At 42.4% G+C, this 16736-nt stretch overlaps 1 protein-coding gene and 1 long non-coding RNA gene across 15 annotated transcripts in view; one reads left to right on the plus strand and one right to left on the minus strand.

Moving 5' to 3' along the window:
* Positions 1-12970, minus strand: part of bod1l1 (biorientation of chromosomes in cell division 1-like 1) — a 63258-nt gene extending 50288 nt beyond the window's left edge. For 2 of the 8 annotated variants that reach the window (XR_011353979.1, XR_011353978.1), the window contains exons 1-3: positions 9553-9666; positions 8995-9323; positions 1417-1541 (exon numbers count right to left, since the gene is read on the minus strand). Coding sequence is in view for 6 of the 8 variants with exons in the window: in XM_069926010.1 (XP_069782111.1) it covers positions 1417-1541; positions 8995-9111 (242 nt within the window). In the remaining 2 variants the exon portion in view is untranslated. Of the gene's footprint in view, positions 1-1416; positions 1542-8994; positions 9409-9552; positions 9667-12900 lie in introns of those variants that run through there. The other 6 variants (XM_069926010.1, XM_069926009.1, XM_069926011.1 and 3 more) reach the window with 4 other exon arrangements.
* Positions 8801-16736, plus strand: part of LOC138757911 (uncharacterized) — a 108280-nt gene continuing 100344 nt past the window's right edge. For 2 of the 7 annotated variants that reach the window (XR_011353982.1, XR_011353983.1), the window contains exon 1: positions 8801-10015. This is a non-coding gene — a long non-coding RNA (uncharacterized lncRNA). The remainder of the gene's footprint in view (positions 10016-16736) is intronic. The other 5 variants (XR_011353985.1, XR_011353984.1, XR_011353981.1 and 2 more) reach the window with 5 other exon arrangements.

The following is a 16736-nucleotide window of genomic DNA, read 5'->3' on the forward strand; positions in this document are numbered from 1 at the left end:
TTGAACTAGTTTTACACACACACCACCAGGGTGATGGGGTACTTTTTGTTGCTCACTGCTTTTATGAGGTAGTACTTCATGTTGATCCATTCAACAAATGGGAGGTCAGAGCTTGAGATGGACCTGGTTATGTTCGGTACCTTCTGCATTCCTGGGGAGTGTACAAAATAAGTTGGCTAGTGCATTCGACAACATGCCAAATCTCTTCAGACTCTTGAGAAAGTCGAGGTCTTGGTGTGCCTTTTTCAGGGTTGCATCAATGTGGTGGTTCCAGGAAAAGGTTTACGAAATATGGACTCTATGTATTCCATTAGTTTAATTATGGCCAATGTTAAGAGTTTAAAAAAAAATCATGGCATGTCAACAAGTAGAAGTTGGAGGAGGTGAACAAGACCTGGTGCAAGTTAAGCTGGAACAGTGTTTTGGAATGAACACAAATTTATGTAGGGCAAAATTAGAAATGCATTCAGGACTGAGTGAGCCCAGGAGGAACAGCAGCATGGATTTTCATTGAGGGATTGAAATTTCCTACCTTGTACTACTTTGGTTAAGTTAAAGAAGTACAAACCATCAAATTAAATGGGTGGGGAAAAAAGGTTGGTGACACCCACAACTTGTCACCTTTAGCATAACCTCTAAAATATACAAAATACTTTACTACAAACAAGTTGCTTTTAAATTCTAATTATTTAAGCAAAAACATAGGGGCTAATTTCTGGAAATGTTGAGAAACAAACTTCCTCAGTGTACAGTGAATATTAGCCAGAAAGGCAAAACATTTTCTTTTCAGTAAAAATCCAGATGCCAAAAATCCATACCACCTGAAAATACAGACCTCAAAAACTCTCAGCTTTTGCCTGCAAGCGCAACAGACTCACAGTAGCAAAAAACAACGACATGGAAGTCGCTGAAATGCAAGAAAAAATATCTGCTTTTTTTGTACTTTGTATTTTATATGAAAAAATGTTTTGTAATATTCTCCTTAAATTTTAATTTTAAAATTACTACCCAAGAATCTGGGGAAAGAAAACCAGAAAATCTGGACTGATCCAATCCTTGAGCAGTCCGGATTTTAGGACTTTTACTGTGGTCCCAGGTGATCAGGTAGGTCATCCCCAATATTACGATAGCACTTCTAATAATGTAATTGCCCTAAATATCATATCGAATTATTCAATTTTACATGAGTAAAATAAAAACACAGTTGACCCATGTTTCTTGTGGACATCTACAACATGAATTATTTGTAAAAAAAAATTCTAAACTACTAATTTTGAACTTGTCTTGAAATTATGCCATTATCAATTTAACAGCTCAAAAGTAAACTCCAAGGAAGTTCAGATAAAATGGTAAATTTATTAAACTTTTCCACAGTATTTTTCCTCCCCAAAACCCAAAGAAAACATTAAAACTTACTGGAGCACCATCTGTCTAAGACTATTTCTCAATTGATTCTTGTTGAGATGAGGACTCCATGTATGACTTGCAAGATGATTGGACACAAAATTATCCACTCGCTGTCGCAAATTCTGATAAGCAGGCTAAAAATAACGAAAACCAATTCAATATTTTGCTTTGTCTACATGTAGATTTTAATGCTTAGAAAACTATTAAGTAATAAAAATTCATGAAACAGCAAATACTGGTTGATAGTCATACTTTAATCTACATTTAGACCAATAAAGGAAAACAATTTATTATAATTCACTATCATCTCGCAATTATTAAAAACAATTAGAGCCTGATTTTTCAACAATACCATTATCAGGTCATCTATCTTAGCATTTTCAAATTTTGAAGAGATTTTCAACAATAATCTGTTTGTAAAATCACAGGAATGGTAGATGCTGCTGCTCTGGAATAGCCAGAGCAAATTACATTGGGGAAGGGTGATAACCTTTTTATTGAATAAAAGTTAAAAAAAATCTCAAATGGCTTTTCATAATCTAGACACAAAATCTCAAATGGTTTTTCATAATCTAGACAAAATTATCAGACTAATCCATACACAAGCTATGCAGAAAAGACATCTGTGGCAAGTAAATTAATGGAAAGCATTCTTATAGATAGTATATACAAGTACCTGGAGAGACAGGGTCTGATCAGGAACACAACAATGATCTGTGCATGGAAGGTCATGTTTGACCAATCTTGTTGAATTTTTTTTGAAGAGGTAACTCGGAATGTTGTTGAGAGTAGAGCTATGGACTTCAATAAGGTTCTACATGGAAGATTAGTTAGGAAGGTTCAGCTGTTAGGTATTAATTTTGAGATAATCAAATGGATTCAACAGTGGCTGGAAAGGAGATGACAGAGAGTCATAGTGGATAACTATTTATCAGGATGGAGCCCAGTGATAAGCAGTGTGCCTCAGGGATCTGTATTGGGCCCTTTGCTGTTTGTCATATACATTAATGAACTGGATGATGGGGTGGTAAATTGGATTAGTAAATATGCAGATAATACTAAAATAGGTAGAATTGTGGACAATGAAGGTTTTCAAAGATTGCAGATGGATTTGAACTGCTTAGAAGAGTGGGCTGAAAGGTGGCAGATGGAGTTTAATGCTGATAAGTGTGAAATGCTTCATTTTGGTAGGAATAATCAAAACAGGACATACATAGTAAATGGGAGGGCATTGAGGAGTGCAATGGAGCAGAAAGATCTAGGAATAACAGTGCATTGTTCCCTGACGGTAGAATCTCATGCAGATAGGGTGGTGAAGAAGGCTTTTAGTATGCTGGCCTAGAATATAGGAGTTGGGAAGTGATGTTGAGACTGTTCAAGGCATTGATGAGACCACATTTAGAGTACTGTGTGCAGTTCTGGTCACCAAATTATAGGAAGGAGATCCACAAGGTAGAGAGAGTGCAGAGAAGATTTATGAAAATGTTACCTGGGTTTCAGAATCTAGATTACAAAGAAAGATTAAGCAAATTAGGTCTTTATTTTTTGGAGCATAGAAGATTGAGAGGTTGATAGAGGTATTTAAGATTATGAGAGGGATAGATAGAGTTGATGTGGATAGGCTTTTTCCATTGAGAGTAGGAGGGACTGAACCTCATGAGTGAAGAATTAAAGGGCAAAAGTTTAGAAGTAACATGAGGGGGCACTTATTTACTCAGAGAGAAGTGACTGTATGGAATGAGCTTCCAGGAGAAGAAGTGGCAGCAGGGTCAATTTTGTCATTCAATGAAAAATTGGATGGGATGGAAATGGAGGGTTATGGGCAGGGTGCAGATAGGTGGGACTAGAGGAGAGTACTTAGTTTGGTGCGGTCCAGAAAGGCCAAAATGGCCTGTTCCTGTGCAGTAATTGTTATATGGTTGTAATATACCAGTTGCAAAGCAAAAACAATTGAGTGAGAATTTAGACCATAATGAGAAGGTGAAAGAAAATATTTTCAATCAAGATACAATAAGTAAATAATAATTCTGCAGGAAATAGAAGTAATACAAATAGAACTAATGCTGAATTTAGATTTGTGGTAGTATCTGAACATCCATGTATTGGATTTTTAAGATCAATGAAAGCTTCCAAATCAAAGAAAATTAGCTAAATTGTAAAAGATGCTAACAACTAATAAACAGCCAAGTAATTACTCAGTATCTCATTACTAATTTAAATCCACCGTAAGTTTAGCTGACAAATGTGTTCAAGAAATAGCTTTGGGTAAAGAACTAATACATTACATAAAGTTTTAGGAGCACTAGTGGATAGATTTCTTCATCTGTATAAATATCTTTTGAAATACTTTGGACAGAGCTGGTTTTTGGAATCTCAGGTTAGGTACAATAAAATGCCAATATCCTGTCAGAAATCCCAATGATTCAATATGGGCCCAGTTTCTCATGCTCCCTACACCTGTTTAACTGGAAAATTATACTATGCATAAATAGCATAAAAATTAAAAGTATGTTAGTAGAATTGATAATCACTAGTCCAGAAAATGTGGCAGTGCAACACCAAAGTCCTGTAGGTGCATGACTACAAATTTTACAAAACACAAGAACAGATAGAAGGTAAAAGATTTCTGACCAATTTAATCCATTTCATAATCATACACTAGAGAAAAGTACAGATGGAATGGGAGAGTGTGACTGCTTTACAGCTGGGAAACCCAAACAATAGTGAGGTAGCAAAGGACATCCTGTAGACATGGTTTCTGCCTTAATGACACAGGGAGCAAGCCCTTGGAATGATAATACTGACCAAGTCATCAAGAAGTAGGAATCGCTCCAGTGTCAAGGCATACAATGGGATTGTAGTGAATTCTAAAATTAGATGAATTTCTTTTTGGAGTAAGACATAAATTGGTATATTTTGTACCAGCTACCAAGGTAAGAGACAATTCAAACCAGCTGGAAAAGGTAGAATTAGGAAATTGCTGTGATCTACAAGATCAGGATGACATTCCACTAATAGGGTGTAAAAGGTAAAGGGCTAAAAGGTATATCTAATTGACAGAATCAAACCACTGAAGAGATTATAAAAATGAACATGAAGCTGAAGGAGTGATACCAGGGAGGGGAGTACAAACAGCAAAGTAATAAGGAGCTCTATCATATTAGTGAAACTGGCTCCAAACGAGAGACTGGGAAAATGCCGTATTGGAATAATTACTAGGTTGTAACTATGACATAAAACTATTACAAAATGTATAATAGAGAAGAGGCAGGATTAGATGGAGAAGAGGCAGGATTAGACAGTCAAAATGATTTTGAGAAGGGGGGGGGGAAGGGAGAGAAAAAACACACTCCAGAAATCAACCAATGTTTGAGAATCTAACCACCTAAAAGATTATAGTGAGTAAAATTAACATAGGCAAGGTACAGATATGTAGAGAATTGGTTGGCTGACAGGAAACAAAAACCATCAATAACTAGTGACTAGTCGGATAGAAAGGAATCAGCACTAGGACCCTTGCAATTAATGATAGACATTAATGATTTTGATGATAGAATTAAATGCACTATCTCTGCATTTGTGGAGACACAGCAAGATGGAAGTATGGGCCTTGGAGGTTCCAAGGAAGCTTCAGTTAATTTGTATGGTGTACGACAATGTGGATAAATGTGAGGTTCCCTAATTTAGTGGCAATAATTAGCACCTTCTCTGAAGGCAAACATGTAGATAAAGTAGATAGTAAGGCTGGCCTTCATGGCAAGAGGATTTGAGGGCAGAGCTGAGATGGCTTGCTACAATTTTGCAGGGCCATTATGAAACTACTCATTAAGCAATGTGCAATATTGATTTCCTTATCCAAGGAAGGATAGTCATGCCACAAAGGAAGTTCAGCAGATGTTCACCAGATTGGTCATAGCAATGTCAGGACTGGAGACATTACATCCATGAGGTTAATATTCACTAGAAATTAAAATAAGAGGGATATCACAGAAAAATACAGAATTCTAACAAGATTCAACAAATTAGATGTTGAAAGGATGCTCCATATGGTGGCAGAGTCGAGAACCAGGAACTACAATTTAAGGAAAAGGTACTTTTTTTTTATCGTAGGAGAATATATTTGCCAGAGAGCAGTGCACCTGTGAAATTTTCTGTCACAAAATGAAAATGAAGCTAAATCACAAAATATATCCATGTTGGATACTGTTGTTAGGATCAAGGGATATAGGAAGAAAGCTGGAATCGGGTACTGAATTTGAATGGACAGCTATTATATTCAATGCTACTTGATAGCCTATTCTTATTTTCTATGCAAAATCTAGTCATAAAGAGATCTATTTGTTTCCAAATAAATAAGAGAATCAATTGAGAAGAGTGATATTACACTGATGAAGTACAAACACAAGACTGGGTGAATGGTCCCACCAAGTTATAAACTTGTAAACAGCTGCAGTCACATTTCAGCTGTTTTCTTCATGCAGGTTTAGCTATTCCGATATTCTTTTATAAGAGATAGTTACCACAAATTATGCTTTGTGATTTGGGAAGTAAACTGATAGAAAGACCAAAACTACAGATGTGAGTATCTTAAGCAAACAATGAGATACTGAATGAGCTCAGTAGGTCACCTAACATCCATGGGTAGAAACAGCCAGTCAACATAACTCATGTTGAAGCACAAAATATTCATGGCAGTACTGTAGTTATCACTGCCCCCTCAGCTTCAGGGATCTGGAGTGTTGTGTGTACACTCTCCCCTGAAGCAGGTGGGTTTCCAACAGATGCAATTACCTCCCACAGGCTGGTGGGTTAATTTATTTTTAAAAAAAAGATTAAATGCAAGTAACAAAAGAATAAAACTAGTCACTCAGTATGCAAGAGATAAAAAGCTGAAGAATGATCCGGCACAGTCTGAATTTGTACGTTCTTGCTGAGTCTGTGTGGGTTTTCTCTTGGTGCACCAGTTTCCTCCCACTCTTTAAAACGTACAGGGATTGTAGTATTTAGTGCCATAGGCTCAAAGAAACAGAACATTACAGCACAGAAACAGGCCTCCTTGGCCAACCCATTTATTTTGCCTTGTCCCACTGACCTGCACCCAGTCCATAGCCCTCCATACCTCTCCCTTCCATTTACCTGTCCAAATTCCTCTTAAATGTTAAAATTAAGGCCACATTCACTTCAGCTGGCAGCTCGTTCCACACTCCCACCACTCTCTGTGTGAGGAAGTTCCTCCTCATGTTCCCCCTAAACTTTTTCCATTTCACTCTTATCCCATGTCCTATCACCTACCCTCAGTGGAAAAAGCCTATCTACATTTACTGTCTATCCCCCTCATAATTTTAAATACCTTGATCAAATCTCCCCTTATTTTTCTATGCTCCAAGGACCAAAGTCCTAACCTATAACACAGTTCTTGAAGTCTGGGCAACATCCTAGTAAATCTTCTCTGCACTTTCTGTCTTAGGTGACCAATACTACACACAATACTCCAAATTTGGCCTTAACCATGTCTTATATAACTTTAACACCTAAACTCCTATACTCAATACCCCCATTTACGAAGACCAATATGCCTAAAACTCTCTTTACAACCCTATCCACCTATGATACCACTCTCAGGGAATTATGTACAAGTATCTGTATCCCCATATAACCTCTGTTCTACCGCACTCCTTCTAAAATGCAACACCTCACACTTGTTTGCATTAAATACCATTTTCAATTTTTCAGCCCATTTTCCCAGCTGGTCTAGATCAAGCTTTGAAAATCTTCTTTGCTCTCCACAACACCTCCAATCTTAATGTTATCTTCAAACTTGCTGATTCAATTTAGCACATTATCATTCAGGTCAATAACATAGATGACAAACAACAATGGTTGCAGCACTGATCCTTGAGGCACATCACTAGTCACAGGCCTCCAGTCTGAGAAGCAATCATCCACCACTACTCTCTGGCTTCTCTCATCCAAGCATTGTCAAATCCAGCTTGCTACTTCACCATAAATATCAAACACCTGAACCTTCCTGACTAACCTCCCATGTAGGGCCTTGTCAAAGGCCTTACTAAAGTCCACGTAGACAACATCCACAGTCTTTCCTTCGACAACTTTCCTGGTAACATTCTCGAAATGCTACAGGATTGGTTAAACATGACCTACCACTCACAAAGCTATGTTGACTACCCCTAACCAGTCCACGGCTAACCAAATAATTGTATATCTGATCTCTTAGAACTCCTTCCAATAATTTACCTACCACTGACGTCAGGCTCATCAGCCTATAATTTCCAGGGCTACTTTTGGAGCCTTTTTTTAAGCAACAGGACACTGAGTTACCCACCAATCCTCAGGCACCACAGCCATGACTAAGGACATTTTAAATATTTTGCCATAGCCTCCCTCAAGGTCCGAGGGAATATCCTGTCAGCCCCTGGGGATTTATCCACCCTTATTTCTTTAAGACAGCAAGCACCTCCTCCTCTTTAATCTGCATAGGTTCCAGGACCTCGCTGCTTGTTTTCCGTACTTCACATGACTCCGTGCCCTTTTCCAGAGTGAATACTGATGGAAAAAAAAACATTTAAAACCTCACCCACCTCTTTTGGCTCAATACAAAACCAACCACTGATCTTCAAGGGGACCACTTTTGCCCATTAGTATCTTTTTGCTCTTAACATACTTGTAGAAACCCTTAGGATTTTCCTTCTCATTGCTGAAGCAACCTTATGTCTTTTTAGCTTTCCTGATTTATTTCTTGAGGTTTTTCCTTACTTTTTTTAAAAAATACTCAAGTGCCTAATTTGCTCCATGTTGCCTATATCTGTTGTATACTCCACTTTTCTTCCAACCAGATCCCCAATATTTCTCGAAAACCAAGATTCCCTATGCCTTCTAACCTTGCCTTTGATCCTGACAGGAACATACAAATTCTGTCCTCTCAAAACTTCACCTTTGAAGGCCCTCCACTTACCTTGCACATTGTAGCCCAAAAACAATTTATCCCAATCCACGCATTCTAAATCCTTTCTCATTAGCCAGAAGGGCCTGTAACTGTGTTGTGTCTAAAAATAAAGGAGGTATGGGATTGTTCTGCTGGCTAAATACTCTTATACTGTTTTATGAATGATCTTCGTGGCCTCTCGTTTGATTTTGTTGCCACTGGATTGAAGCTCTTTCACGATTATTAAGGATTTTACAACAATCACACTCCTTCATAACTGGATATCATTGTATTCAGCTCTGTTCAAAAGCACGGATTTACCCAGGCTCCACGTTGCTCAGTGAAACTTCCCTGACGTTACCATTGAACTACAATAACACTATTCCATGGAGCCAGCGAGCGACTTATCCCGGTTGGTCAGAGAAGAGCCTGGCCACACACCGAGACGGGGGGGCAGAAGCAAGCAGAGAGGCCGAGACTCTCTGGCGGACTGCAGCTCCCGCCACCCCTGAAACGACCGCGGCTCGGCGCCCAGTGCCAGGGCACAGGCCAGGGAGAGCCGAGACGCCATTGTCCGCAGATCGGGGTCCCTTCCAGCTCTCCGAACAGCCGGAGGCCGCGAAGCCTCGGTTGATTCCACTTGCCTTGGTGTCCACGTCCGCCAGGCAGTCGCGGCGAAACTGGTCAAAGAGGCCCTGGTTCTTGAGGTGATTGACGATCATCGAGATGAGTTTGGGATCTCCTGGGGCCAGGGCGGCCATGGCGCCGAACGGTATCGGCCGTTTGCCGGGCCAGCTCAGGAGCCGGCGACCGCGGGCGGCGCGCGCTCAGCTGCAAACACCGCGCGGGGAATCATGGGACGCGTGACGCCTTTGCCAGCGCCGGGGGCGTCAGGTGACGAGCTTCTCCTCGCAGGCCCCACGGGTGATGGAGGCGGCGAGTAGAACGGGCGAGACAGTCAGCAAAGAGCGACCTGGAATAAAACAGAAGGAAAAGGAGGGAGTGAGGCGTGGGCGAGGAATAGGAGAGACGAGAGTGAATGTAGGAGCAGGTGGAGGGAAGATGAGGAAGACAGTGAATGAAGAGAGGAAGTAAGGGGAGAGAGAGAGGAAGCTGAGTGAAGGGAAGAAGAAAGGCCGACAGCCGCTGCTAGTAATAAACACAGTGGATTTTCAGATTTGTTGTCAGAGGGCATCCCATACATCCAACCCTGAGATGCTTTTTTCCTGTGGGCCAGGCACAATTAATAGTGGTCGTGCAGCACAAAGGTCCAGTGATAATATTTTAGGTGCTGACAAAATGCCTGCCATCTATCCTCTCTCTCTCTCTCTCTCTCTCTCTCTCTCCACATGATGCGCTATCAATCACTCAAAAGTCTGGAGTTGCAGAACAATAGGTTTTTAATGACAATAAACTTCAAGGTTGTGCTGTGACCCAGCCTTTCTGGGGCAGGGTCAAGGTGTTGGAGCCTTTATACAGGATCAAGAGGGAGGAGCCACGGGTACAGTCACAGAGTGGGGCGGAGCCAGATTAATGAGTACACATTCACCCCTTGTTTTTATTTTGCCCAGCAGGATTACGTGGGGCACAAAGTCTTACAGGTTAAGCCTGTCCGGTGGGCCTGGTCTTCTGTTGTGATTGGCAGTGCTGCAGCTGGGGTCGTTGGTAAGTCTTGGGCCTCCAGCACTGTGTCGATCTGCTGGGGGTGTGGCAAGTCGTCCAGAGTGGCTGGGGTGGGGATGGGGTTAAGGTGCAATGGTATGTATTTTGTGTCCGTGAAAGGTGTAAGTATTGCCTGGTGGGCATGCTCCTTAGGTGCCCCTGTGCACGCCCTAATTGCTGTGGACATATGACAGGTACCTGAACAAGGTAAATAGTTATGCAGTGTCCTGATGACTGTGGGGGAGGTCATGTTCAGGCAGGGGAAACTCATTGATGACCGTGAGGAAATACACATTGCAGTTAGTGGAGGGAAGGGGGCCCTTGAAGTCCATACTCAGGCATTTGAAAGACTGTAGCTTTTACCAGGTGTGCCCTATCTGGTTGGTAGAAGTGCAGTCCCTAATCATGTCTGACAACCCTGATGGAATACGGCAGATTACGAGATTTGAAGAAGTGGAAAAATCTTGTGACACTGAGGTGGCAGAGATCATTGTGGAGGGTTTTGAGGCACTCTATCTGTACACTGGCACAAGTCCCATAGGACAGGGCATCTGGGGCTTCCCCAGCCAATACAGGAAATCGTAGTTATAGGTGAAGTGTTCAATCCTCCACCTCAAAATTTTATCATTCTTTATCTTACCCTGGTGTTTGTTGTTAAACATGAATGCCTTGACCCATTGCTACGTGAGCAGAGTAAAACATCTGCTGGCCAAGTAATGCTTCCAGTGCCGCACTGCCTTGACTATTGCCTGAACCCCCTTCTCGATGGAGGAGTCAGATTTCAGGGCCTTGGAGGCCAAGGGTCAAGAGCTGACCTGTCTGATTAAAGGTGGCGACCAGGGCGAAATCGCTCTTCACCTGAAACGGAGCAGAGTCATCTACAGTGTATATTGTGGCTTTAGCGATTTCTTCTTTTATGCAGAAGGCTGCCTGGGCCTCTGTTGTCAGGGGACTTGGCTTTTCTTTCTATTGTTGTTGAATAACTCTTCACTATTTATTTCTCTCGCTGTTGTAATTCCCTGTCTCCCTACTGTCCTATTCTCTGCACTCTCATTTTGAATTCCAGAGAACAACAAATCTCTCTCTGAAAACCGACAAGAACCTTCCTGACCGGTAACCATTTACCTTTCAAGCACCAAAGCCTGGTGAACTTCATAAATGTTAAATTCTGTGCACAGTATAAGAATTGCCTGCAATCATTAAACTTGGAGGAATAATAAGTGAGATTGGACTGTGAATCAAAGAACTTTTCTAAACTTACATAGACATTACAAATGCGTGCGCTTAGAATTTGGGAGTTAGGTTAGTTAATAGTGATACGTTAAAGTGTGATTCTGTTTTCATGTTTAAAGATAATTAAAAGCAACTTTTTTAAAGTAACCATTTGTCTTGGTGAATATTGCTGCTGGGTTTTGGGGTCCTCTGGGCTCATAACAGCACCAAGTAAGATGGCAGCCCCACATATGCTGGCGTGATCATCTCTGGAAGATGTCGGTGGTCAAGATGACAATCCTCATGCTGCACACGCAGCGACGATGGGACTGGAAGTCAGCTGAGATCGACATACATTTGTATGGTGTTCCTTCTTTCTGCACTTTGAGCATGTTACATCTTTCGCTGGGCAGCATTTTTGGGGTTGGCCACGAAGGTAGCACTTTGCATGCTCCTGGGAGACCGTGGCTATGGTGGGCTCGCTTATTGGACATGGTAACAGACTGCTGTCCTGTAAACCCATGCTCCCATAATTCGCCACGTAAGCTTCCAAGTTATGGAGGGCGATCTCCCCTTTTAAGTCCAACTTGCTCTACTCGAGTAGCCTCTGGCACATGCCGTCTGACTGAATGCCTGTGATGTAGGTGTCCTGGATCATGTCCTCCTGTGCTTTGGGCAGCTGACACTGACTGAAAGTTGCACACTCGTGTGAGTCCCTGCAGGACCTGAAGGAATTCATTGCTCGATTCACCCGGTCACTGTCTGTGGGTAGCCAGCATGTACCTGGCATATACCTCATTGACTTTCTCCCTGTACTGTTCCTTGAGCATGTTCATTGCCTCTGTGTATGTTGAGACATCCCTGATCATCGGGAACACTCGATAGATGACCTGGGAGAAGAGTAGGTACAGCTTGTTTGCATCTGTGGCCATGATTCCAGAGGAATTTTGCAGAAAGACCTCAAAGCAGTCTGAAGCTTCTGGCAACTGTGGGTCGATCTCCAGCTTATCAGGCTTCAAGAATTGTTCCATCATTGGAAAAAAAATTATTGTAAATAAAATTGATATGTGATCAATAACTCGAAAGACTGAAGTTATAATAAACTTGAAGGTCATCCTGTGCTGCGACTCTGGCTTTCTGGGGAGGGGTTATGGTGTTGGAGCCTTTATACAGGGTTAAGAGGGAGGAGCCATGGGTAGAGTCACAGTGCGGGGCGGATTCATCACACTATATCTCTCTCTCTCTCTCTCTCTCTCTCTCTCTCTCTCTCTCTCTGTCTCTCTCGCACCTAATTTAAGCACCTGCTTAATACATTAATGGGGAAAGAAGTTGCCCAGTACATGAAATGAGCAAGTTCACAAACTGGGTTTAAATTTTTTTTTATATACACACACACACACTATATATAAATTTTATTACATCAAGCACAAAACCAAGATTAAAGGAATATATGAATTCCAGAGCTCCACAGAAATATAGTGATAGTTAAGACATTAGCAAGATTATAGCCTGTCACCACTTTTCAATGTATAACTGGTACAATAAAACATATAATACCTAATTTAATAATATGACAAAGTATTACATGGTTGCACTCACTAATTATCATAAAATATTATTACAAGCAAAGAGCGCAATAATGTATTTTACCAATTTTAAACTAATTACCTACTTACCAAAAGCCACCAATGAGAAGCTTCACAATAATTTCCACAAAGGGTCAGGTGTAGCAGCTCACCGGAGGCTTAATCAAACCAGCTCAGGAGGTTCTGAGTGATGTCATGACGTCACAATGTGATGACATCATTTGGAACATGTGGGGTTTTAAAAGCTGCAGGTCACTATTTGAGTGACATCTTTTACTGAACTTCACTCGACGACGTCAGTTCATTTTCTCATTCTTCATTTCGCTCTGTTACACAGTTGCTACATAGGTGATGCCGATGGGTCCAAACAAATTTTGGACTCAATATGGACAATGCAGCAGTTTCACTCAAACTGTCTTTTGGACACTGTAAGGTAAAACATCATGAGATGGGAATGTGTAAGGAGTTACCCTGTACAGGGCTGTAACAAGATGTGAATGCATCCTTGTACTTACAAGATAAGAGAGACATTGATGGATTGAGAGGCAGGAAGCTAGCAGGGAAAGGATAGCAACAGTTTTAGTCATTGGACAAGTAATGATATGATGATGTTCTAAGCATGTATCCAAGGGTATAAAAAATCACCATTTTGCTGATAACGGCAGAATGCATTCTCCGACTAACATTGTTAGTCGCAAGTGTTACAATCCGGTAATAAAGAACAAAGAACCCTGATTTCGACTCAGTCTGGTGTTTGTCTCACTCATTCATGAACAAAGCAGACCTAACAACACTCAACCTGAAATTTGGTTTGGGCAGGCTGAGGTGCAGTTCCACATTCGTAAGATAGAAGTGGGCACCACTAAGTCATGGTCAATATCTATTGCTGCTGGGCTTTGGGGTCCTTTGGGCTCGTAACAGTGGTAAATGCCCTTGATCAGGACACGTTTGGTTGAGTAGTAGATTTCCTTTGGGACCCACCAGCTCTCAGCAAGTACAAAGCCCTAAAAGCCCCCCTTCTCTGGATTTATGGCCTCTCATGATGTAAGCGAGCTGCACGGCTCTTGATGGCCTGGGGACCACGCCACTTTGGAGTTAATGAACTACATGTTGGCACTGGCAGACATCCATAGGCCTTGCTTGCTCTTTGAGCAGTTGTTTTTACAGCATATGCCAGAAGACATCTGCCTCATGGTGGCTGACAAAGACTTTGATAACCCTCAAACAATGGCCACCCATGCAGACATTTTGTGGCGCACGAAACAGCAAGGCACAAGGCTCACAGAAATTAATACTGTGTCACATCCAAAGGCCCACGAGTACAATGATGAGGCTGCACGTTCCCCCAGACAAGCATGACTTTGTGACAACCTGGTGTTTTTACCATCAATATTGGGGTTCTGTAGCTCACTGCTGCCAATCCCCTTGTCTTCCCAGGAAACGCCATGGCCAGTCTTCGCTAATGGCTATGGCAACTGGCCACTGTAACAGCCTATTGTACGTATGGGACGAACTCTCCCAGTGCAAATTTCTAGTCGACATAGTGTCCTTCCTCCTTCAGATTTTGACACATACCAGGAGCATGGATCCAATGCCACTGTGGTGAAATAACAGTTCGATTTGTATGTACGATACATGGACTATACCCCTGAAATTTGGCAACAATAAGTTCACATGGAAGTTCATTCTTGCTGCTGTGTCCCAGCCATTGCTGGGTGCCAACTTCCTCAGAGCCCACTCACTGATGTTGGACTTAAAAGGGTGCCGGTTGGTGAATACCACAACATTCCAGACTTTCCACCTTGGAAAAGCCAAACTACCCGCCTCGCACCTAGACACCATGGAGTACTCTAACAATGAATTGGCGAAACTTCTAGCAGTTTCCAGAAATTGTCACTCCCTAGTTCTCCACTGCCACACCCAAGTATGGAGTTACACACCTCATCCCTAAACAAGGACCTCCTCTACATGCCCGAGCCTGACGCCTACTGCCTGGCAAGTTTCAGCTTGCAAAACAAGAGTTACACAAAATGGAGGAACTTGGAAATTATGCACAGGTCTGATAGCCCGTGGGCTTCCCCGCTACATAGAGTGCCCAAAGCCACAGGAAGCTGGAGACCTTGTGGGGATTACAGGTGTCTCAACCACTGCAGACCACTACCCTGTGCCCCATATACAAGACTTTACAGCTAATCTTCATGGGGCCAGGATATTTTCTAAAATTGACTTGGTGTGCAGGTACCAGCAAATAGCTGTAAACCCAGAGGATGTGCCCAAGACCGCCATCATAACACCATTCAGCCTCTTTGAATTTTTGAGAATGCCTTTTGCACTCAAAAATGTGAAGCAAACATTCCAGCAACTGATGAACTCAGAGGAGCGAGGCATGGTCTTCCTTTTTGTATACCTGGACAACATACTCATCACCAGCCTTTCCCACAAAGAGCACCTGCAGATCTATGTTTACTCTGCTGCCACCTACAGGAGTTCAGGCTAATTGTGAACCCAGCTAAGGGCAAATTCAGGCAGTCCTGATTCAAGTAGTCCTCATTCGAGTTCTCGGGACATCAGATCAGAAGGCGGAATGCCGTTCCACTGCCTAGCAATGTGGAAGCCATCCTCAAATACAAGAGGCCCGATACCATCCAAGGACTCCAGGAATTTGTGGAGATGGTCAATTTCTATCGTCACTTTAAGCCCTCTGCAGCTCATATTATGAAATCCCTCTTCGACCTCATGTCCAGCAATGCCAAAGAACTCGAGTGGACAAAGAGACGATGTTAGCATGCCAGTGAACCAAAGACGCCCTAACGAAGGCAACATTGCTGGTCCATCCACAAATGGATGCACCAACCTCGACAATAGACATGTCTGATGCAACATTAGGCAGGGTCTTGGAACAGTACACCAGTGGACAATGGAAGCCTCTAGTGTTTTTTTTAGTAAGCACCTCCGCCCTCCGGAAACGAAATACAGCACATTCGATAGGGAACTGCTGGTGCTGTACCTAGCGGTTAGACACTTCCACTATTTTTTGGAAGGCAGTGGCTTCACAGTTTTTACTGACTGCAAACCGTGAACATTCGCCTTCATGAAGGCCTAAGATTCTTGGTCAGCCCTCCAGTAACGCCACCTATCTTACATATCCGAGTTTTAAACCAGGATTAAACATATCTCTGGTAAGAGTAATGTGCTGGCTGACGCCCTGTCCTGCTCCATCGTTCAAGCAGTATGTGCCATCTCTCAGGATATAGACTACATGGCACTTGCCAAAGCTCAGCTCCAGGATGACAAACTCCCAGCTTATGGAACTGCTGTCACGAGCCTGCAACTCAACGATGTAGCCTTTGGGCCGCAAAGTACCACTCTCTTGTGCGACGTTTCCATAGGTCAGTCTCGCCCTATCATCCCTGCTGTGTGGAGACGTTACATTTTCAATGCCATTCACAGACTGTCTCACCTCTTTATCTGAGTGACAGACCGCCTGATAGCCGACAAGTTTATATGGCATGGACTCAAAAAAAGATCTTGTACTGTGCAAAGACATGCACGGACTGCCAATCTGCAAAAGTTCAAAGGCATGTGAAGGGGTCACTTCAGCCTTTCCAGCCACTGCAGCATATTTGACCATATGCATGTCGACATTGCTGGTCTGCTTTTGATGTCACAAGGGTCTAGGTACTTGTTAATGGTCATTGACGGATTCACTAGGTGGCCAGAAATGGTTCCGATGATGGACTCATCAACTGATTCATGTGCCAGAGCTTTTATTTCTGCCTGGGTATCTCAGTTTTGCCTACCCACATGTCACCTCTGAGAGAGGCCCACACTTTACCTCCACATTCTGGGATGTTTTGTCATGACTAATGGGAATACAGCTCCACTACACGACACCCTACCACCTGCAGTCGAATGGCCTGGTGGAG

This window comes from Narcine bancroftii, chromosome 3 (genome assembly GCF_036971445.1).
Source record: "Narcine bancroftii isolate sNarBan1 chromosome 3, sNarBan1.hap1, whole genome shotgun sequence".
Lineage (NCBI taxonomy): Eukaryota > Metazoa > Chordata > Chondrichthyes > Torpediniformes > Narcinidae > Narcine > Narcine bancroftii.